General features: G+C 38.1%; 1 protein-coding gene across 1 annotated transcript in view; it reads left to right on the top strand.

The window, feature by feature from the left end:
* The window catches only part of LOC127840510 (synaptic vesicular amine transporter-like), a 40,306-nt gene that overhangs the window by 13,944 nt on the left and 1,977 nt on the right, over positions 1–24,385 (top strand). The window contains exons 2-13 of the mRNA XM_052368926.1: positions 2,671–3,064; positions 3,334–3,392; positions 4,026–4,109; positions 7,107–7,199; positions 7,714–7,803; positions 9,123–9,224; positions 17,474–17,569; positions 18,044–18,174; positions 18,520–18,583; positions 22,209–22,328; positions 22,727–22,772; positions 24,131–24,218. Of these exons, the coding sequence (XP_052224886.1) occupies positions 2,671–3,064; positions 3,334–3,392; positions 4,026–4,109; positions 7,107–7,199; positions 7,714–7,803; positions 9,123–9,224; positions 17,474–17,569; positions 18,044–18,174; positions 18,520–18,583; positions 22,209–22,328; positions 22,727–22,772; positions 24,131–24,218 (1,367 nt within the window). The remainder of the gene's footprint in view (positions 1–2,670; positions 3,065–3,333; positions 3,393–4,025; positions 4,110–7,106; positions 7,200–7,713; positions 7,804–9,122; positions 9,225–17,473; positions 17,570–18,043; positions 18,175–18,519; positions 18,584–22,208; positions 22,329–22,726; positions 22,773–24,130; positions 24,219–24,385) is intronic.

Below are 24,385 nucleotides of genomic sequence, written 5' to 3'. Positions count from 1 at the left end.
GTTTTTAGCATAGGTGCGTTTACGCACCTATGCTTATGGTATATACCACATTTCGAAAATCCACATCGATCGGTTGCCCATTAAGAAGCCTTACCTGATCAAAAATCAGACGAAATATCTATTTAATTTAGTATATGGTCATTCTTACAATTTTTTTTTGAAACGTTTTTCTAACGTTTTCTTCCAAGAATATTGCTGACACTGTTTTTAGTGAATTTTTCTAAGACCGTTTTATGTCAAAAAATCTTCTTATAACCTAAAACAAATTTCGTTCGTAAAACAATTCTATCTGCACTATAAATCTCAATCTCCTACGCAGTGGCCTCCCTTATACTAGAAGTTACTGACCGGGCGAAGCAAGGGAAGTAACTGCTGTGAGGAGTTTCTATAAAAATCTGCATTCAGAAATCTGTATTCAGAACTCAATCTGTTGTACACGTCTGCATCTAACGCTTACCACAAGTTTTACGACAAATTCTTGACGCAGACGAATAGGGTAGCGTCTATTTTCATTTGTGAAACGAATAGTTCGATACAGATCTGTCCGTGCTTAAATTTTGAAAGGCTTGGTTAATTATTTTTCATAAGCGTTTCAAACACTGATGTAAATGGAAAGATTATCTATTTAAATAGTCGGTAATTGTTTGAAATTATTGATTTGAGAAATTCGCGGATGGCGATATCGAACTACATTATACCACGTGACGCCATTCTTCCCTGTATCTTGCACCTATGCCTTTAACGCCATCGGCGCTCTCGTTCCATTCGGTTTCGAAGCAGTGTGGTCAGAAATGTATCTCTGTCTTCACAGAATATGAGAGCGATATTAACCCATTTATGCCTAGTGGACTCTCCCATCCTTCTAAATTGGATCAGTTTATTTCCAAAATCAGGGATCATGTCTAGTATATTTATTTCTATATTTAAAATATTTCTTACAGAAATTCCTTTCAGCAAACAGCGCAGACCCTGATGAGACGCCGCATCATGCGGCGTCTCATCTGGGTCTAGGCTGTTTGCCAAGGCCTTTTTTTCTAGACGCTAGGCATAAATGGGTTAAACAGCTATAGCTATTTAGGATTTTCAGGTTGGGTGGTTGGGTACACGGGATCTGTAACATAGAAACTTGATTCGAACTAAAAGGTTCATCGGCAGTTTAACCAGCTGATGCTTGACTAGTATTCTTTTATTATGTAGCTTTTTTTAATAATTTGCAAACACTGTAAATTACTTAAACGTATGATGACAGTGTAAGTGCTATATGAATTCAAATTTGAATAATTTGAGTAATTTTTTAATCATATTTACAGCTGTCTTAATCGCCATATCCATTCTTCATCGACCTCTAAAAGTAGCTACAATTGACTTTATAATTGTGAGAAGCGAAATTTTTCTTGTATTTGTTATAAACCATACAAGTAACTTAATTCCTTTTTGTGAGATAAAAGATAAATAGAGTCACAGACTGCTATTTCCATAAGTTAAACTTTTCGTCAACAGTCTATCTGAGATCATAAACGATTTGCATAAGTCTTTGAATTATAATACGTTGCAAGGAAAAACACAGAACAAAGACGGATGTTTAAATATAAGAAATTCTGACATTACGATAATGACACGAAATGTTAAATTGAATTACATTGCGCTGTTTTATGTTTATGTTATGTCTTATGTTTTAGATATCAAATTAAAATGTGTTAATGATTTGCATGTGTATTAAACTAGCATAATTATGCTTAATTTCAAACGTTCACATGGTATTTCAGATACATCTTGAACATATTGATTACCCAATGTGTTTGACCAACGTTAATTGTCTCCAACTCTCAAACTGGTTATCCAGGAATGTTTTGCATTACGCATTAATGTACTACCACTCTGGATCAGCAGACGATTTATTGCTTTAATCTTACGGACGAGTCCGGAAATAGCCGATGTATCACGATTGATCTGATACACGTTTGAACTGGTCAATGCGAATGTCAATGATTTCAAACGCTACATAGTCTCTTATTAAATTATTTTGCAAATGGATTTTTTTTAAATGCGAAAGCTCTTACAAATTAAAATGCTTTGTATGCCGAAGTGGGCCGAACATTCACTTAACTTTGTTAAAAAAGGAGCCTTCTCTTACAAATGACTTTCTCACAAAAAATCATATGTTTGTACAATTGCATACAATTGATGTTATTTTGACACACGTGTATTGATGCTTGTTTTATTGTGTTTTTTTACAATAAGTTGTGTTCTGTTCAGTTCTGTTCTTATTAAAGAGACTGCTTGGTTTTTGTGCGTGTACATCATGCGTTTTTCATAACATAACCGAAGGCATCTGACCGACAGTTCAAGCATTTATTGCGATCATCGTATCCCACACGAATGCGCGTTTACATTGAATATCACTTTCAGACAAGTGTTTTCCCAGCGGCAACAATTTAATGAACTTGTAATTCATTGAAACGAGCAGGTCCATCGAAATGCTGAGTCCTGCTTGACTGGTATTTGGTCTTCCAATCGAACTGTTAATATACTCATAGGTCGAATGTGTTGACTTGGTCATCGTTACGTTTCGTCTCCTGTGTCTATAGTCCATGTACTGTATCGTTGGATCAACATATCTAATTTATTAATTGTTGAGTTTGTAATTTGTTTTTTAATGTTTAATTCCAGTGCCTATAGTACCAAACTTTATCCTCAAGCTAGAAGAATCCACTGCGAACAAGGGAAATGAGTCATCTGAATTGGACTTGTACAATATAATTTGCAAAAATAGGACGAACTTTAATGACTCATATACCGTACATGTTGCGGAGAAGTCTTCTTCCATTTCACCGAAGTTCCTTAAGTCGCATGCCCATGGAAACGGGAGTGGATACCAGCCAGGACCCCCGATCGACTGCGAGAGCGTCCGAAATGAAACGGCAGCCGAGGATATCCGAAAACGAGCGAAAGCGCGGGAATATGAGGAATACGGGGATGCAAACGTAAAAGCCGGACTCATGTTCGGCTCGAAAGCTCTTGTACAAATGCTCTTCAATCCATTTGTAGGACCAATAACTAATAGGTATCAACCTTTTTTCAGTTTGTTTCCTTATCAAAAGCGGCTTTTATTGTAACACTTATATTTATATATAATTGTGTGTGTCTGTACTTAAATTAAAAATCGAGTGTTCTACTTTAGATCTTAATTCAATTAACATATAACAAATTCGTCCATAATTTTTTTAATCAATTAAAAATATTTGCGAATTGTGTGTGATGTTTTATTACTGGATCTACCAGTCCGCAGCTTTGGTGTTTCGCTATATTTAAACGTGTCTAATTTGTTTGCAGAATCGGTTATACAATACCTATGTTTACTGGGTTCTTTATAATGATGACGTCGACAGTTAGTAAGTACTGTGTTTAAGTTGTTTGTCTGCTATTTCAATAGAAATAATACAAAAAAAAATCGTATAGCCTTTATTAAACATTATTTTATAACAAAAACCTTTGGCTTGAAATCAAAATAGCGTGAATTTTGATACTCTTTGTTGTAAAAAAAACGCATATAAATTCTAAACGAGCAGTATGTGGCAGGGATATTACATAATTTTACCGAGAAAAATCTAAAAATTGCCACAGCTTAAGCTAGATTTCGTTCTGACAGCAACCGCACATGCTTTTTTTCTTTAATATATATTGCTTTTTTAAAACTTTGGATATTGTCTTCCATGTAGAAGCAATACGTGTCTCTATAAGCCTTGTTCTGAGAAAACTGAGCATAATCCATGTGCGTAAAGTGTCATCCCAGATTAGCCTGTGCAGTCCGCAGAGGCTTATCAGGGACGACACTTTCCACCTATACTTGATTTTCGGTAAAAAGGGAACTCCTTGAAACTAAAAATACCATTACAGCGGAAAGTGTCGTCCCTGATTTGTCTGTGCGGACTGCACAGGCTAATCTGGGACGACACTTTACGCACATGCATTAAGCCCCGTTTTCTCAGAACGTGTCTATATGTATATCTGCATTACTGTTTCAGTATTCGCATTCGGAGAGACTTATGCAGTGCTGTTCGTTGCGAGAGCTTTTCAAGGGATTGGATCCGCATGTTCAAGCGTGGCGGGTAGGTGCAGCTATATCGTTGGCGTTAAATCAATTGTTCGCGAATACTTCAAATAATTAAGACCTTCAACACGGGCATTAGCATAGAGCAAACATTTCCGCAACGTTTGCGTGAAAGAAATGCCGTAAAATTTGCTATTATGAACGCAATTGTATACAATTTTAACCTGGTATATTCAGGTATTATACACAGCAACTCCAATATAAGGTAATATATTTCCCAAACCTTTTAAATAATTTATTAAATCCTCACATATATACATTAACATAAACAAACAACTCGTTTTTAAACCGCTGAAACACATTTCTTTAAAAATTGTATTTGGATAATTTTTAGTTGCTAACGAACTATGTGCATTTCAAATTAGTCGGGGTTTTTTTCTTATTTTTATGGGTTCCTCAGATATCGCAGTTGCGGTATGTGTGAAGCCATAGCTAATGTAAAAAGTGGCAATAGTAAATGTACGGAGTGGCAATAGTTAAAGTGAGAAAACGGGCAATTGTTAATTGTTTTCTTGTCAAGCAGCACATAGCCAAGCATCACAATACCATGTTTACGCATAATAAGTGTTTAAAATTATAGAATTAATTGTTGTTGTTTCTGCATCCTACGGATTTCATGTACTTAAGTTCCTACAAAACTGTGTTTGTTTAAATGAAAAGTTGTACGCCTTTGTGTAATTGACTTTAAACGAGGAAGGAAAACAAACTACATAAGACCAATACCTTCAACCAGAATGTGGGTTCTCGCCCTATACATAAATTGATAGTAATTTTTTTAAATGGTATTGGTTGTCTCGGAGACTGATGATAGTAACAAATAAATACACCATTGTGTTATCGTCAGGCTATTTCTATTTTAGTAGAGGGTTAGAATGTACATAATGATTCTTTTGATAAATGCTTTACTGTTTTACATAATGCACTATCAATGGAACTGAGTTTTCGTTCTAACAACACGAAAACGTCAATTCACTGTTTAAAGATTATGATATGTATCATGTTGACCGCCTTTTGTACGTTGCGCGTCGACATTTGTCTCATGATGTATTTAATACCCCGTCCTACTGGACTTGTGTCTAAACTACGACAATACATGTCGGTGATTCGAAAACGCCGATAGTCGTTGTAGTAATTTTTCTCTCTTAGAAATTCAACTGACTATCTAAGATATTTTAATACCGTCAATATGAGGTTCGGATGTATGATTTCTTAGCTTTGTACATTAAAGTTGCCATCCTTGACGTTCGTGTCCTTTTGACGCCATTTCCATGTTTATTCTCGAAGACCCTATCGCGTTCTGGGTCGCCGGAAGATAACATGAGAAACGCCAGATATGACGGGGCATAACAGCTTCAACCAATTCTTCAAAACACATTTATAATTTTACATTTTAAAAAGTTTGCGAGCAACCCTTTTCAAAGTGGTTCAGATCAGTCCAGTCAGCTATATATGTCGGTCGACGGAAATGAGCTAAAATATAAAAAGTGTAAATTAAAAATTGTATTTGAAATGAGACATAATCTACCGAACCAAAAAATACCATCTAAATCTACTAGACACAGCTCAGCAAAATCTGTTGAGTTCTTAACGGCATTGCCCTGTTCCTTTTTTTGTACATCATCGCGTTGGTCTTTAAAATCCGCACACAACTGTCACATAAGTGTGTGCGATGTTAAGGTTATGCACCGTTTTGTCCTCCATGCGCTAACAAACCTTACATGCATTTCTCAGTGTGTGGTCCATCAAAATGAGGTAATATCTCAATTTTAAAAGATAACTCGCTCTGTGCGTGACGCACGATTTCGTGTGCCAATTAACATATACCACCAATGGGGTGAGTATTATACCACACACGAATTGTTTTTATATGTGTGTAAAGATATTTTTTTCTTATTTTTACTTCAATTAACCCATTTATGCCTAGCGTCCTGAAAAAAGGACATTGCAAACAGCGTAGACCCAGATGAGACGCCGCATAATGCGGCGTCTCATCTGGGTCTGCGCTGTTTGCTTAAATGAATTTCTTTATGAAATATTCTAAATATAGACATATATATACTTGACACTCCTAATTTTGGAAATAAATTGTTCCAATTTAGAAGGATAGGAGAGTCCACTGGGCACAAATGGGTTAAATACTCTTCAGTACAACTGCAACCATAAACATAAACATAAACGTAATGAAAAGAATTATTCAATGCAAGCAACACCAAATTTATAACTTTATACAGACAAAATGCTCGTGTGTGAGCCCACTATGACTTATATTTCCTTTCATGACGCAACGGTGTCGGTATGAGTTTTTGACACAATGTAAAACCCCAAATGCGATGCTCTCAATCGCCCGGTTTTATTAATTGACGTTTGTGTTTGTCCTCTGTTATTGCCCTTTGTCTTCTTCTTTAGCAATTGAACACTAGCATTAAGAAATGACATTTTAATGACGACAATAATGCTCTCCTAATAATGAAACTTTTGCTTTGATTAGAACGACGTAATTCCAAACAGCAGGTCAGTCTGGCATGGAGGCCTATCAAGGGGCATAGGGGATTAAAACCTTTCGGACACGATGATTTATATCTGCAATATTGTTATGGCGTGTTGGCGAGTCTGAAGGATGCCATCTCGAAAACATACCGGAGGAATATAGCACAAATCGACGGATAATAAGGTTGCCATGGTGTAATGGATAAGGTGTCCGCCTAGTGACCGGATGGTCACGAGTTCGATACCCATTGTGGGATCGTTCTTTAGATCACCCCCTTAGACACCAAGTACTGGTTCTAGGCCCAGGAAACGGACTCGAGAGCGTTTCAATTAGCCAGGGGCTTTCAATGCAATCGAAATAAAATAAATATGTTTAAACTAAATCGAATGATAAGTATCCCCTATCCTGGCTGGTTTTATCACCCCCAATACTCACGAACCATATGGCAGACCTCAGCCGCCAAAGTGGACGAGCATACTAGCATTTCTACATGTGCTCTTTCTCCAGGTATGGGCATGCTGGCGGTTCGTTACCCTGACGACGAGGAGAGGGGTAGAGCCATGGGGATAGCCCTAGGTGGCCTCGCCCTTGGGGTCCTCAGTAAGTACTCACATGTACTCGTCGCTCACACTGAGTATTTGATGTCCTTACATATTCTAAACCCGGGTGGACAGTGACTTATGATATTGGTATGCATCACGTTGCTACCGAATTCTCATGCAACGCTGAAATATTCTTTTTGAGCTAGCCTTGAGTGCGATGGTTTACATTCTTACGATGCTATGCATCGTGCCTCTACCGAATTATAATATAATGCAGACAGATTCGTTGAAGCTTGATGTGTGCGATAGTTTCGAATATATATTGATAGCGATTTTGTTGTTTTTAAAGAGGTAAAAAAAGACGTGACTTTAAAAATCTTTTTGTGTAATACCTCTATTTATGAAATTGTTTGCACATCATACTAGCAAAGATGGTAAATATGTGCCAAAATCAATCTATGAAAATAAATAAACGTACAAAATGTCTCAACGTCTGTAGAAATGGCTAATTAGCATGTTAAACAACAGTGTCGGAGTGATATGCCCATGTCTATGCTGTACTAATCTTGCAGTCGGTCCACCGTTCGGAGGAATCATGTACCAGTTCGCGGGCAAGGAGGCCCCCTTCCTCATCCTGGCCTTCCTGGCCATGTGTGATGGCGGTAAGCTTGTCTGCTTGTACCTCTTGTTTTGGATTTTGCGGCCAAAAAAGTCGCATCGTTTAAATATCGCCACTGGGTGCAAAAAGGTACCATGCAACATTGAAATCAGAATGCACATGGTACCTTTTTGCACCAAAGGGGCGATATAGTCGTTTCCTCGGCCTAGTGGTTAATTACTTCGTTTACATAATCGGACGTTGAAAGAGTTGAATCCGTCGCGTGGATTACCCTGAAAGAGTTGAATCCGTCGCGTGGATTAGCCTGAAAGAGTTGAATCCGTCGCGTGGATTACCCTGAAAGAGTTGAATCCGTCGCGTGGATTAGCCTGAAAGAGTTGAATCCGTCGCGTGGATTAGCCTGAAAGAGTTGAATCCGTCGCGTGGATTAGCCTGAAAGAGTTGAATCCGTCGCGTGGATTAGCCTGAAAGAGTTGAATCCGTCGCGTGGATTACCCTGAAAGAGTTGAATCCGTCGCGTGGATTAGCCTGAAAGAGTTGAATCCGTCGCGTGGATTACCCTGAAAGAGTTGAATCCGTCGCGTGGATTACCCTGAAAGAGTTGAATCCGTCGCGTGGATTACCCTGATGCTATTTTTGTCAGTTGCCTATCCACCACTTTGGGAAAACAAATGATAGTAAAAGGTTAAACCTTTTAAGCCTAGTGGACTCTCCCATCCATCTAAATTGGATCAATTTATTTCCAAAATTAGGGATTTCTAGTATATTTATTTCTATATTAAGAATATTTCTTACAGAAATTCCTTTTAGCAAACAGCGCAATCTGGGTCTACGCTGTTTGCCAAGGCCTTTTTCTAGACGCTAGGCATAAGTGGGTTAAAATTCGCACTAGCAAGACACTGTGAAAGTATTGCGGGTTTTTTTTTATCGCATTTTCATATTCATCGGAATGTTTTGTACACAAATCAACTGGTTAAATGGATACTAACCTGTACAGATTAGGGTCGTCGGGTAAATAGCATTCTATTATAAATCAACTCGGATGAATGCAGTTGGTATGACGTTTATACAATAATTAACTCCAGATATTTTACACTTATAAATAAATTAAATTATGATCAAGGAAATGTTATTTTGATTTGCCATTTTTATAAATTTTTATAAATTTGCTATCTGAATAGCAGTCATTTTGCGTGCTTTGTTAATTTTCATTTATATACTAATGATTAAGAAATGGCAATCGACAATGGAATTGATTGAATACGCTAGTAATCTTTTACAGTAATCTTTTTATAGAAAATTTATAGTCAAGTATATATACACCACATGCGAGTTGTAATGCTGAGCCATGGCTGTTTCCAGCACTTCAACTGTTCGTCCTACAACCAGCCGTCCAGCCGGAGTCGCAAGAGGGAACGTCCTATATTACCCTCCTGAAGGATCCATACATCCTCATAGCTGCAGGTACACTTCTATACATGATCAGAGAAAGCCCTATTGAAGCATTCGCGAAAAGTGCCGTCCCAGATTAGCCTGTGCAGTATACTAAGTATTAGCAGACACTTTCTTTCTAGACTCGATTTGCGGTTAGATGAGAGTTCCTTTACACGAAATATTAAATGCAAGCGGAAAGTTTCGTCATTGAATAGCATGTGTGGGAAGCTAATCTGAAATTACACTTTACGCACACTAATGGCTGCTGGTCAGTAAATACCCTAACAATACACTTAATATGTATTTGTGTACAGGAAGATCAATTTATATTCATATTTATATCCTCCTAGCTAGTTGCGGGTCCACTTCAATATACGCGCCATATGTGCTCCTAACAGTTTCACAACAAAGGCGGTGTACTATTTTGCAGTCTTTATATACCGTATGTTCTGTTCTCTTCCACATAGCTGCATGTATATTTCTATGCAATACTCTTGTATAATAAAATGTGCAGTTATATTTTTTATGCAAACTACTTATATCAGAATAGCAGCTGGTATACAATACACAATTCCTATATACACCAGCAGGTGGTATGTTTCCTCACAAGCAATAAGCTCACAGAAGCAGGTGTATCAATACACAATGCTACCTCACGATTGATGCATGTATATTTCTAAACAAGACTACCATTAATTCATAGCGTCTGGTAAATAATTATTCAGTATCTTAATATACCTATCTTAATGTTAAGGCCACCGTGGTGTTATGGGCATGGTGTCCGCCTAGTGACTAGGAGATCGGTCACGGGTTTGATCCCCACTGTGGGAGCGTTCTATCGATCTCCACCAAAGACACCAAGTTCTGGTTCTTGGGCCGGGAAATGAACTCGAAAGCGTTTCAATTAGCCTGCGGCTTTCAATGCAATTTAGCTAAAATATATAGGTTTGAACTTATATACATAATATCAATGAACTCTGTACACCTCATTGAATTGACATTAAATAATATGTCGTTATGCTGCAGACATTATACATATCAATTAAGTCGCGTTCTGAAAAATCTGGGCATAATGCATGTGCGTAACGTGTCGTCCCAGATTAGCCTGTGCAGTAAGCAGGCCTGTGCAGGCTAATCAGGGACGACACTTTCCGCTTTTATGAACTTTTCGTTTAAATGAAGACTCTTCTTAGCAAAAATCCAATTTAGGCGGAAAGTGACGTTCCTGATTAGCCTATGCGGACTGCACATGCTAATCTGGGACGACACTTTACGCACATGCATTATGTCCAGTTTTCTCATAACACGACTCAATTGTCATTAGAACGATAACTGAACTGGTATGTTCTTGTGTTAATTCGGTATTAATAGTCACTAAGCAGTCAGTTGTTATCATTATTATATCATATATTGAGTTTAAACATAGTTGCAAGTAAATAATTTGTGCTGATAATGTAGCCACGGCTAGCGACAAATTATAGGTCATTAAAACCCTAATAAATTTAATTATTTATTCATTTTTAAATATTATGAAACCAGATCGAAACGTAGAATCATTAAGACCTATAAAGTCGTTTTGTTTACGATTGTTGAAGGAAATAAAGTTTATTTTCCACTGAAATGTTTTAGAACATAATGCAATATGTTGAAATTGAAGACTTAAGATAACACGCCTGTGATTCTAAATCGAAGACAATGTTGAATTGCGTTTTCAGAAATTTGTTAACGCCTGAATTATGAGCTTCATGTTACAACCGTATTGCATATTAAGAAACTTTAGGTGATGGACGCTTTTCACGGATTTCATTAAACGTTAGATTATATTTTAAGGATGTGCCTTCAATTGTTCCAGAAAATAACCACAATAGAATCTCCACTGTTATATAACACGAAACGTACTTTGTTAACATTGTCGTATTTTTTCGTCAATTTTAAATTGACAATTCATATAAAAGATGTGGATTTTTCACAATTAGTAACATCAACAGCCACAATTTAGGTAGTCTAAATTAATTGTTATGTAAAACTTTTATCGTGAAGTCCATAATAATGACACTAAAATGCCTATATTTAACATTTATGTTGAAATTTGAACGCCAAAACAATTATTGTTTTAACAATTAGTTTCCAGAAAGAAATTCGTGATTGTTTCACACCTAAGATGGGTTGTACAATTGTCCTATTAATATTCAATTGAACGGTTATGTTTTGACATAACGACACTTTCGCACGTAGGTGGTTTCGCATAGGTCAGAAAATTGCAGAATGACTGAGTGTTAAATTTACAGAAATTTCAGCACAAAATAAATAAGTCAATGATTTAAAAACATAGCAGTTGGTTTTAGTTTAAATAATTAACATTTGACTTTATTTCAACAATATAACGAAACAATCGTCTTTAAACGATTGTTATATTCGATTTTACACATGTATACATACGGCGTAAAGCGTTGTCGGACCGTATTTGGTACAAAAACGAATATGGTACATTTGTACCATATTCGGCCGAATATGGTACAAATGTACCATACTCGGACCGAAGATGGTACAATTTTCGACCGAATATGGTACAAACATTGTACCATATTCGGTTGGAATAAGTTTTTCTATGCTCGCCAAAACGTATTTGGTACATACCAAAAAAACTCATAAAAATGAAAATGGCCTACGTATATGGTACATAAATTATGTATTTCTTAATAAATGAAATAGTCTGCCGATGTGTAAACTTTTTTTCAAACTCAAATACATTGTATTAACCTAATATTGGAAGTGACAAAAGTATCATCATCATCATCATCATCATCATCATCATCATCATCATCATCGTCGTCGTCGTCGTCGTCGTCGTCGTAACTAGCAGTAACAGAAACAGCTAACCTAACCACACTTTACATGGATTTTGCTGGTTGTGTAACTGTTTCGCCGGCTAGCTCAGTCGGTTGCGCGTCAGATTGGCACGCAGGCGGCCAGGGTTCGATTCCCGGGCGGGCCAGATACTTTCGTGGAGATCATTAATAGCAATTTTCAAATTTTTAAAACTTTTTTTTTCGAAAGTGTATTTTCACCAAAATCCGATTTAAGAGATTTTGAGCTCTTTTAAATGAATATATCTCTCCAAAAATAAGGATGTTTGACTGGCTGCTTTAGACAGGTGTGACTGTATTCCTAAACATTACTTTGTAAAGTTGATTTGTCGTTCCGACGTCATATTGCTGAGAAGCCGACAAAGCTTTGAAGTTTCCGATTTTTTCTTTGATAACGTGCCGCTTTAAAAAGGCGGGAATTTTGCACACGAGTCTTACTCAGAAGTCAGTAACCATATTTGACTTGGCGGTCGGCAAGAAAAGTTGTGATTTTCGACTAGAAAGAATTGAAATCCAAACTTTCTTCAAACTTCAAAAGAATTCTTGACAGTAAGTACTGTACATAATTTTAATTTTCAGTTGTCTTAATATGCATTGATGTTTTAACATGCATTGATTTTTATGTTTTATGCCCCCCCCCCCCTCAGAGTGCATTTGCAGTTGTCCGTCCGTCTATCCAATTGTCCGTGGCATTCCTTCCGGGTGCGTAACTCCTAAACTGCTAAAATATTTAAGCTACAGTCATTTTTTCGAAAGTGTATTTTCCACCAAAATCAGATCGAGCTCCTGTAATCTGTAGATTTGAACATTTTAAATTTTATGGAGTTTATAGGTCTTTGACCTTCGAACCCTGCCTAGTCGTGACTTCTGGTGAGCGACCTAGGCCCCCAGGGCCCCTTCTTTATATCCCTTCCATCCACGTAGCATTGGTTTCTACAGACCGTTTGTCCGTTGACCGCCATAAGTTTGCCCGCTATTTTTCCCCTGAATTTGAATTCGGTTGGATTTCAATGAAACTTTACATGAAGTACTTGCTACTTTCATTGCGCATATTGCCCGGAAGTTCGGATTGTAAATTTTAGCGGAGCTATCAGACGAGTGATTTTAGCTCAGCTCATGTCGTGAGACATTCGTTTTCGACACGCGGTGTTCAATACAAGCTTTATTAACTAATGAAGTATAAATGTATAATAACTTATTATATTATTTCAGATGAAGGAAGCAATTAGGAGAAAAAGGAAGCAATTAGGGTGCTTGCCCAGGTCGAAGTACGACATTATTGTCAGATGTTTAAACGGATCGTTCGATGTCCCTGTGAAGAAACGGACACCTGAAGAGAATAATTGTTTGGCCATGATTAGAAAACGTAAGGACTTCGAGCTTGGTGACCGGGGTTCTTTATTGTGTGGCGGAAAGCAAGTCCTTGTGAAAGAAGATCTTCCTAGATTTGTTGAGAAGATGTTCATGGAAAACAAAGGATGTGGAGCAAGGGTTATTTACAACAAACTGAAAGTAAATTACACGGGGTTCTCGGAACAAGCTATCCTTGAAATACTGTACAATAGCAAGTATTACCATGAGAAGTATCCGAGATTTACAAACAAGCCAAAGCCAAAGACAATTACAGAAGAGGAACCAGGCAAAAGATGGCAGATTGACATAATTAACATGAAAAATCAAAGTGTTAGCTACAAGGGGTCCACATACAGTTATATTCTACAAGTCGTGGACGTTTATTCTAGGTACGTTATGCCAAAACCCCTGAAAACGAAGAGTTCGCGTGAAGTTGCAAAGGCATTAGAGGACGTGTTGATGGTTAACCTTGCCCCTGACATCATCCAATGTGACAACGGACTGGAATTTAAAGGCCCTAGTATGAAACTTTTGTTGAACAAGTACAACATCAAAATGATCAATAGTAGGCCGTATCATCCTCAATCACAGGGCAAGTGTGAAAGGTCAAACAGTGTTATAAAGGCCAAGATTCTATTTGCAACAAAAAGTAAACGTGGATTTAACTGGGTCGAAGGGCTTCAAGATTTAGCCTATGCCATAAACACAAGTTTCAAACGAGTTCTTGGGGGTCTCACGCCCTTTGAAGCCTACTACGGAAGAAGTCATGTTTTTACCAAAGAACGTCATAGTTCTCGTGAAATAAAGAAAACCATACGGCGAGCAAATAAAAAGGCTTACAGGTCGCTGTTGAAAAACGCAACTTCCCCAAGCAAGTACAAAGAAGGAGAGACAGTATTAATTCGCTATCCCTTTCGAAAATCCAGGGTGCCAACCAAAAGATATGTTATCGAAGGCAAGGTAGAAAAAGTAAAACGAAATGGTGTTTATATCGTGTCATTTCAAGTACCGAACAAACCCGAACTTGGATTCGTAAGCAAATCGGTTGGGGTCGAAAACATGACTAGCCTAACTGTTGCGTTAGAGAAACAACGAAAAATTAAAAAACATTCATTAAAACAGAACCGCTCAGAGAAACAAAATCACAGAACTAAGTACTATCATGTTTTAACACACCATGAAAATCTGCAGTTGTTGGATGGGGTGAATATTGCCATGGACCCAAATCCGGATGGAAATTGTCAATTTGCTGCTATATCGCATCAACTTGGTAAAATTGGTATATACAAAGACGTAGATGCTTTACGTAAGGAAGCAGTCCATCACATTGTAGAAAACAGATATTTCTATGAAACTTTTGTCTATGATGAAACATTTGATGAATACGTTAAGAATATGTCTAAGAATGGGACATACGGCGACAACCTCACGCTCATTGCACTTATGAGAGAATATAATTTGCAGTGCCTGGTAGTTTCTACCCGAGGACTAGAACACTCATCAATTGTGTCAGCAGATGGAAAGTTCGATGGTGATGTTGGAACAATTGCATTGGGGTATTTCCCAGAAGGATTTGGCATGCATTACGTTAGTATCCGTATCAATCAACGCGTGTACAAGGACATAATATCACGCTTAGAACAGTCGTATGACAACGGTGACTCTGGCGACAGCGCTGCGTCTGGCGACAACGCTGCGTCAGGCGACAACGCTGCGTCTGGCGACAACGGTGACTCTGGCGACAACGGTGACTCCGGCGACACCGCTGCGTCTGGCGACAACACTGCATCTGGCGACAACGCTGCGTCTGGCGACAACGGTGACTCTTGCGACAACGGTGACTCCGGCGACAACGGTGACTCCAGCGACAACGGTGACTCCGGCGACAACGGTGACTCCGGCGACAACGCTGCGTCTGGCGACAACGGTGACTCCGGCGACAACGCTGCGTCTGGCGACAACACTGCATCTGGCGACAACGCTGCGTCTGGCGACAACGGTGACTCTTGCGACAACGGTGACTCCGGCGACAACGGTGACTCCAGCGACAACGGTGACTCCGGCGACAACGGTGACTCCGGCGACAACGCTGCGTCTGGCGACAACGGTGACTCCGGCGACAACGGTGACTCTGGCGACAACGGTGACGTCTCTGTGTGTTCAGCCCTGAAAGAGCTTCAAGATATGATAAACAATAGGAGGGCACAGAAGCGAACGACTTTTCCATTTCTGATGTTACCACTTCACATTCAAGTTGAAATTTTTAAGTTCTGCATACAATCAAACCCGTCAATCCAGTTTGTGTTGGCGAAGGTCGGCAAACCCTTTAGAGATTTAATAAGGTCAATGAGTTTGCAAACACCTAGAATTTACATTCGGCCGGATATTGGACTAGATACTAGTAACAGAAATCCTGTTAGCGTTCGTTTCCTATTAACAAGAGCGGGCAGAAACAGCGGTCTTATTTCGGCAATAAAAGAAATCATCAAGGGGCCAAAATGGGCAAACGCATGGCTGCGTTTGCGTGTTAGTGGAATCGGTTGGTATGATATCATAGATGTCATGTACAGACATTACAGGTGAAATATACATGTATATCGGTGTTTGGAAACCTGTTATGTTATTTTTGTGATTGATGATTATGTTCTTCTACCGGAAATTTGTTGTCATTTGCTCATTTACTGGTAACTTTTTACGAAGCACATTTGGGATATTTTGGCTGCTACTAAAATGAAAGTATATATGTATATTATGTCTTGTCAAAATGCTACAGTTGGATTAAAATTTAAATGCTGTTCTATGTTCTTCAATATTACTTTGAAAAATCCTGTCAGTATACCAATAAATGAAAAAAGTACAAGTTTGTTGAATCTCTTGAATGAAACAAATTATAAAATACAAAATGTAAAATGAATATGTGATGATGATGATGACAAAACATTTGTGATGATGATGATGGTAAAAAAATTGTGATGATGATGGTGGTGGTGATGATGATGACAGTGGTTATGATGATTGGGGTTTGATGATTGTGGTGATGATGATGATGATGATGATGATAATGATGATGATGATGATGATAACAAACGTTTTGGGATGATGATGACAGCGATGTTTATCGGACGATGATGATGGTTATAATGATGATGATAAGTTTTTAGATGATGATGACGGCGATGTTTATCGGCCGACGATGATGATAATGATGATGATGATAACAAAATATTTGTGATGATGATGATGGCGATGTTTATTGGCCGATGATGATGATGATATTCTCATCGTCGTCATCATCATCACAACATCCTTATTATCGACCGAAAACATCGCTGTCATTATCATCACAAAAAAAACTTTTGTGATCACCATTACGATCATGATAATGGATATGATGATGTTGGTTTTGATGGTGATGATGATGGTGGTGTTGGTAAAGATAGCAACGATGATGATCATTGGGGTGTTGATAATTGATGTGATGATGATGATGATGATGATGATGATGATGATGATGAGATAACGATGATGATGATGATGATGATTACGATGATGAGTGTGTATCATATTCAGAACGAATGTGGTACATTTTTCATCCGAATATGGTACAAGTTTGTACCATATTCGGTCAGGCATTTTACCCCAAAACTGCAGATACGTATATGGTACAATTAGACAGTTGTACCATATTCGGCCGAATATGGTACAAACTTGTACATATTCGTTTTTGTACCAAATACGGTCCGACAAAGCGTATTGCAGTTGCGATAGAGTTTCTTAACAGTGCCAACGTATTGTGTTCAGATTTCATAACGGTGAATACAATTGATAATACAATGACAAATTTCTTCCCATTTGTGCAAATTCTAAAATATTTTCTAGCATGCATATTGTCATGACCTTCTTTAGTATTGCAGATTTCAACAAGTAATATTAAGAGGTAATGCAAGGACAGGTTGTTTCCTCTTGACTTTTCATTATTTTTTCTAGTTTCATATAATTGGCTGACTTTTAAAATGCACATATAAATTGTTCATTTCGCCTTTTCACTTTCTGTTGCAGGTTCCATAACATTCGCTAACATGGGCATAGCTATGATAGAGCCTTCCTTGCCAATATGGATGAAGAAAACAATGGGTGCACAAGAGTGGGCAGAAGGTAAGCGTCCATTCATTTCTGTGATGTAATCAGAACGCCGTGTAATATGTATGAGTATATGCTGTCACCCTTAGATATGGTGTATATATTTACCTCTATTACTGTAAGATCGTTTATATTCGTCGACATGACATAGACTTGTGTGGTTAAAAAATAATACTTTTTCGAGGACATCATAATTTGTGGACTTCTTGTTTTGGAAAAAAGAGAAATATTTCTCGGTCATATTCCGATGTGTTTGTGTTAGACGCGTGGATCGGTCAAGACACGAAATCAACAAAAATGAATGTTTCACGAATCATATAATTTCACAGTTAAACAATACTTAATTACATTCTCTCTAAATCTATTGACATTTTCAAGTTTGTCCTTTCTGACAGCCAGAACATCATCCCCTGTAGCGACCATTTTTTTGCTTATTTTGGTTTTCATTAAAGCATGTTTCTAATATATTTTATTGTTCATGTTTTGCAGGTTTGGCCTTCCTACCAGCCAGTATATCATACTCCCTAGGGACCAACATTTTCGGTCCTGTCGCTTCCAAGATTGGAAGGTGGCTGTCCACCATGCTGGGAATGATCACGATATCAATATGCCTCTTTGCTGTAAGTAACTATGCGATGCCACTGTGCAACAAATTAGCTATGTATGTTATTTGCTATTATAGGCTCTTTAAAATTTGGTTTGATTCTACGAAATTATTATTATAATGTTCGTGTAAATGTCTATTCCAGAAAAGGTATCGTATGCATTACTATGAACAAACGCACACCATGTCATCTCTTTCTATTTAGACTGTAGATATACTCGTTCAGAGTAACGTCGGGTCGCATATTCAGCATTTACAAATTACAAAGAAAAGCAACGAACACCAGATTAAGAATTCCGTGTAAGAAAATTCGATCCAAATTTACTCAAAACCTTATTGTGCATAAATGTGTCTTTTTCAGATTCCATTTTGCAGAACAGCTGCATTATTAATAATTCCGATGTTTGGACTCGGATTTGCTATTGGTAATATACATATTGTGTTTGCTATTATGTATTCAATTATATATGTTAAAACTTTTACAATGTGCGTTCAAACAAAAGTCCTCTTAAATGAATGTGTTTCCAAAAATACATACTAGCACTGCCAATGAATTAGATAATCAATTGTGTAAGGTGCGCTATGATTTTTATGATAATATTTGGTATTTGATTTTTTTATCGTTTTTTTTTAATTCTAATTTGACATTGACTGCTGTGTTCGATATGAGCTTTTTTGTAATGGAAGATATTAAATTGTGCATTTCATTTGCATATGAATAATAATTCAAGGACACGCCTATTGTTACCTTTACTTTCCAAAAACTGTGATAAACTTATACATGTAAATACAAAACAGTACTATTTACATTATTACTTGGCTTACAAATACTGAAAAATAAGCAGTAATACGGGCCCTGGTCATTTATAATATCATGATCACAGAAGAATTAGTAAGCACACATTTTTCAGTATGTATATTTGGCTAGGGTTTGTATGAAGCAAAGGTAATGCATTTGAGCATGGCTCTTGTATAACATGGCTTATTGCATTTGAGTCGCGTTCTGAGAAAACTGGGCATAATGCATGTGAGTAAAGTGTCGTCCCAGGTTAGCCTGCGCAGTCTGCAACAGGCTAATCAGGGACGACACTTTCCGCTTTTATGATATTTTTTGTTTAAAGAAAGTCTCTTCTTAGCAGAAATCTTGGCGGAAAGTGTCGTTTTCACAGAGCAAGACTCATTTGCTCACAGTGTTGGCCCAGATTTCCTGTGCAGTTCGCTTTCCAATTTAGGCAGAGAGTATTGTCTTTATCTGGAACGACACTGAACGCACATATATTAAGCCCCGTACTGAACGCACATATATTAAACCCCGTACTTAACGCACATATATTAAGCCCCGTACTGAACGCACATATATTAAGCCCCGTACTTAACGCACATATATTAAGCCCGGTACTGAACGCACATATATTAAGCCCTGTACTGAACGCACATATATTAAGCCCCGTACTGAACGCACATATATTAAGCCCCGTACTTAACGCACATATATTAAGCCCGGTACTTAACGCACATATATTAAGCCACATACTTAACGCACATATATTAGGCCCTGTACTGAACGCACATATATTAAGCCCCGTACTGAACGCACATATATTAAGCCCCGTACTTAACGCACATATATTAAGCCCCGCACTTAACGCACATATATTAAGCCCCTAACTGAACGCACACATATTAAGCCCCGTACTTAACGCACATATATTAAGCCCGGTACTGAACGCACATATATTAAGCCCCGTACTTAACGCACATATATTAAGCCCTGTACTTAACGCACATATATTAAGCCCCGTACTTAACGCACATATTTTAAGCCCCGTACTGAACGCACATATATTAAGCCCCGTACTGAACGCACATATATTAAGCCCCGTACTGAACGCACATATATTAAGCCCCGTACTGAACGCACATATATTAAGCCCGGTACTGAACGCACATATATAAAGCCACATATATTAAGCCCCGTACTTAACGCACATATATTAAGCCCTGTACTGAACGCACATATATTAAGCCCGGTACTTAACGCACATATGTTAAGCCCCGTATTGAACGCACATTTATTAAGCCCGGTACTGAACGCACATATATTAAGCCCCGTACTGAACGCACATATATTAAACCCCGTACTTAACGCACATATATTATGCACCGTACTGAACGCACATATATTAAGCCCTGTACTGAACGCACATATATTAAGCCCCGTACTGAACGCACATATATTAAGCCCGGTACTTAACGCACATATATTAAGCCCCGTACTTAACGCACATATATTAAGCCCGGTACTGAACGCACATATATTAAGCCCCGTACTGAACGCACATATATTAAGCCCCGTACTTAACGCACATATATTAAGCCCCGTACTGAACGCACATATATTAAGACCCGTACTTAACGCACATATATTAAGCCCCGTACTTAACGCACATATATTAGGCCCCGTACTGAACGCACATATATTAAGCCCTGTACTGAACGCACATATATTAAGCCCGGTACTGAACGCACATATATTAAGCCCGTACTTAACGCACATATATTAAGCCCCGTACTGAACGCACATATATTAAGCCCCGTACTGAACGCACATATATTAAGCCACGTATTGAACGCACATATATTAAGCCCCGTACTTAGCGCACATATATTAAGCCCCGTACTGAACGCACATATATTAAGCCCCGTACTGAACGCACATATATTAAGCCCGGTACTGAACGCACATATCTTAAGCCCCGTACTTAACGCACATATATTAAGCCCGGTACTTGACGCACATATATTAAGCCCCGTACTGAACGCACATATATTAAGCCCCGTACTTAACGCACATATATTAAGCCCCGTACTTAACGCACATATATTAAGCCCCGTACTGAACGCACATATATTAAGCCCCGTACTGAACGCACACATATTAAGCCCCATACTTAACGCACATATATTAAGCCCCGTACTGAACGCACATATATTAAGCCCCGTACTGAACGCACATATATTAAGCCCCGTACTGAACGCACATATATTAAGCCCCGTACTGAACGCACATATATTAAGCCCCGTACTGAACGCACATATATTAAGCCCCGTACTGAACGCACATATGTTAAGCCCCGTACTTAACGCACATATATTAAGCCCCGTACTGAACGCATATATATTTAGCAACGTTTTTTGCAGAGCGAGACTCATTTATTAAATAGAAAATAAAATAAATAATAAAATGAGATCTTTGCACATGTATCTACTAAATTGTTGACAAGATCATTTTGAAATGTAGAAATTAATATGTTTAATGAAGGTGTTCATATAGGTACATTTTATAAATGCTCACTATGGCAATGCTGTGAGTTGTATTTATAATTAAAATATCGTTAAATTTGGGGCTAAAAATCATTTGAGAGTAGATAACATACTATAGGGGCTTACAAATCTTAGTCTGAGAATCGCGGGTCCGATTCGAGCTAATGCCGCATAACTAGTGTGGTGATTGGACTAGAACTTATATCTACGACCATTCTCCTCTTCCTGTTATTCAAGTAAGGCAGTGATGAACTTCAGTGTATGCTCTTAGTACTGAAAACGCTTACCTATGAAAGTATGTTAACTGATATGAACATGAACATGACCGTGATTTAACGTGAATGCTGTTTTAAAAGGCGAAACTTTCCAACAAACAACGCATCAAACACGAATCTTTGACTGCTGTGAGTATTGTTGTCCAGGTAATTGTATAGATCTACGTTTCGTAGTGGATATAGTGACATCCTAGCGACCAGGAGGATCCGGGTTTGATCCCCAATGTGGGAGCGTTCCTTAGATATGACCCATACCAATTACTGGTTCTACCCAGAAAAAGAAAGGGATTGCGGAGCGTTTTAATAAGCCTATGGCGTTCTATACAATCGAGCTAAAATAAATAGGTTGAAACTAAAATGTGATATGAGTGAAATGGTGTTGATCACGGTGAAAATACCCAACAAACAAACAAACCAGAAAGGAATCTTGAACTGCTGTATTATCGTACAGGTATGGTGGACTCCTCCATGATGCCCCACATGGGCTACCTCGTGGACCTGAGACACGTGTCTGTATACGGCAATGTGTACGCCATCGCCGACATCGCGTTTGCCATGGGCTTTGCCATCGGTATGTACCGGTAAATATTGTTGTATTGTACCGTTGTGTCGTTTAGATCGTTCAAGGCTAGTCAAAACAAACTGACAATACAAAATATGGGCTTATTATATTTTTCTGTTTTTGATGCGTCTATCGCACGGTGTCAGGTATTTGTCAATATGTCTCTTGCCATAAAAGGACCTCTCCTGTACAGTTGGTGCAGCTAAGTTTTACTTGGAATTAATGTATGTAAAAAATGCGTGAAAAAAATACGTTTTAAACGAAGAACTCGTGTATTTTATTTCTATTTCTAAGAAACATGTTCAGCTTTGGGTTTTCTACTTTTAGGAAGATAAACTTTCTTTTAATCAAGTAAAAAATACACAGACACAATACAAGACACAAACACGTATGTTTCGCCATTTCAGGTCCGATGCTGAGTGGTTCAATAGTGAAGGCCATTGGTTTTAGCTGGTACGTGAGTCTTACGTTTGTACGCTCAAAAAGTCTACTAAAGATACATTATTAAGTTAATAATAACAGAATTGCTGTGCAACTTGAAATAGATGTTTTACACAAAAAAACAACATTTTTTTTATCTTGTTACCAACAGATTAATAAATGGATACTGGTACTGGTACTAAGAAATGCTTAGTCGTTTAAACTCATGGGCCTATAGTTCATAAACTAGTGCCGTCAATGAATTTAAGACCACTGTACGTTATTTAAAATATATGGAAGTATTTGAATACATTTATTTGTTTTAAATGTATATAACTTCATGTGGCAATTACCGTTAAACCAATCATTACTTTACTTAGACTGTGTTAATCTTATGTTGGTGATCCAATCTTTCCGACATGTTAATGATGAGTGTCGTGTTTTATAACATGTCCTCTATCGTGTTAGACCATTATATGAATCGTGTTCTGAGAAAACTGGGCATAATGCATGTGCGTACAGTGTCTTCCCAGATTAGCCTGTGCAGTCCGCACAGGCTAATCAGGGACGACACTTTCCGCCTAAATTGGATTTTTGCTAAGAAAGAGACTTCATTTAAACGAAAAATGTTATAAAGCGGAAAGTGTCGTCCCTGATTAGCTTGTGCGGACTGCACAGGCTATTCTGGTACGACATTTAACGCACATGCATTATGCCCAGTTTTCTCAGAACACGACTCATATATGTTGACAAGAAGCTCTCCACTGAAAATGCTTATGAAACTCAATCATTCCTGTATCCGATCACTTTTGCTTATGTTTGTACAACCGGATGAATTAAAGTTGATGCATTCTGCAGTTTGACTCTCTAGGCACAATTATTAAGTCCCTGAAACCTGTTTACAAGTTAAATGTAAACGCAGCCGTGTATCTTAAGCTAACCGAGTGACAAGTGTATTTCATTCGATCAATTGTAATCTAGGAACCGTCCTGAAAAGCTCAGAATTGCGAGAACTGATACCATAGCGCTAAGAAGAGCAAAGTTGAATATTGTAATACAAAGATGATGAATTAAGGATAAACGGTCTTAAAGCATGTGCGTAAAGTGTCGACTTATTTAATATGCCTGTGCAGTGCGCACATGTTAATCGGGGAAATAACATTCCGACTAGACTAGATATTCTTTATAACGAAAGTTCCCTTTAATGCAAAAATCCATAAAAGCGGAAAGTGTCGTCCCAGATCAGCCTGTACGGACTGCACATGCCAATTTGGGACGACACTTGACGCACATGCATTAAGCCCGATGTTTACATAGCGCGGCTAATTTGACCCTTAGTAAACGCGACAGCGTAAGTCTCTCACTTTCTCCATTGCCCGGGGGTGTTTCAGGATGCTGTGGATCACAGCCATCTTGTGCCTCATTTACGCACCCCTGATCGTGTTCCTCCGTAACCCGCCCGGCAAGGAGGAGAAAATGGTATTAACACCGTTATAGTATTATTATCATCGATTCAAATTATAAGAGACACGATATAAATAAGACATTATTTAGAACATTGACACCCTTTCGTCAAATTACAAAAAAGTAATGCCTTTCGTAAATTTGAATTTGCGTAGACCGATTTTTAAATGCATTCCCTCTTT

Source organism: Dreissena polymorpha, chromosome 8 (genome assembly GCF_020536995.1).
Source record: "Dreissena polymorpha isolate Duluth1 chromosome 8, UMN_Dpol_1.0, whole genome shotgun sequence".
Classification (NCBI taxonomy): Eukaryota; Metazoa; Mollusca; class Bivalvia; order Myida; family Dreissenidae; genus Dreissena; species Dreissena polymorpha.
The sequence above is the reverse complement of the archived record's forward strand: the minus strand, read 5'-3'. Positions and strand labels throughout refer to the sequence as shown.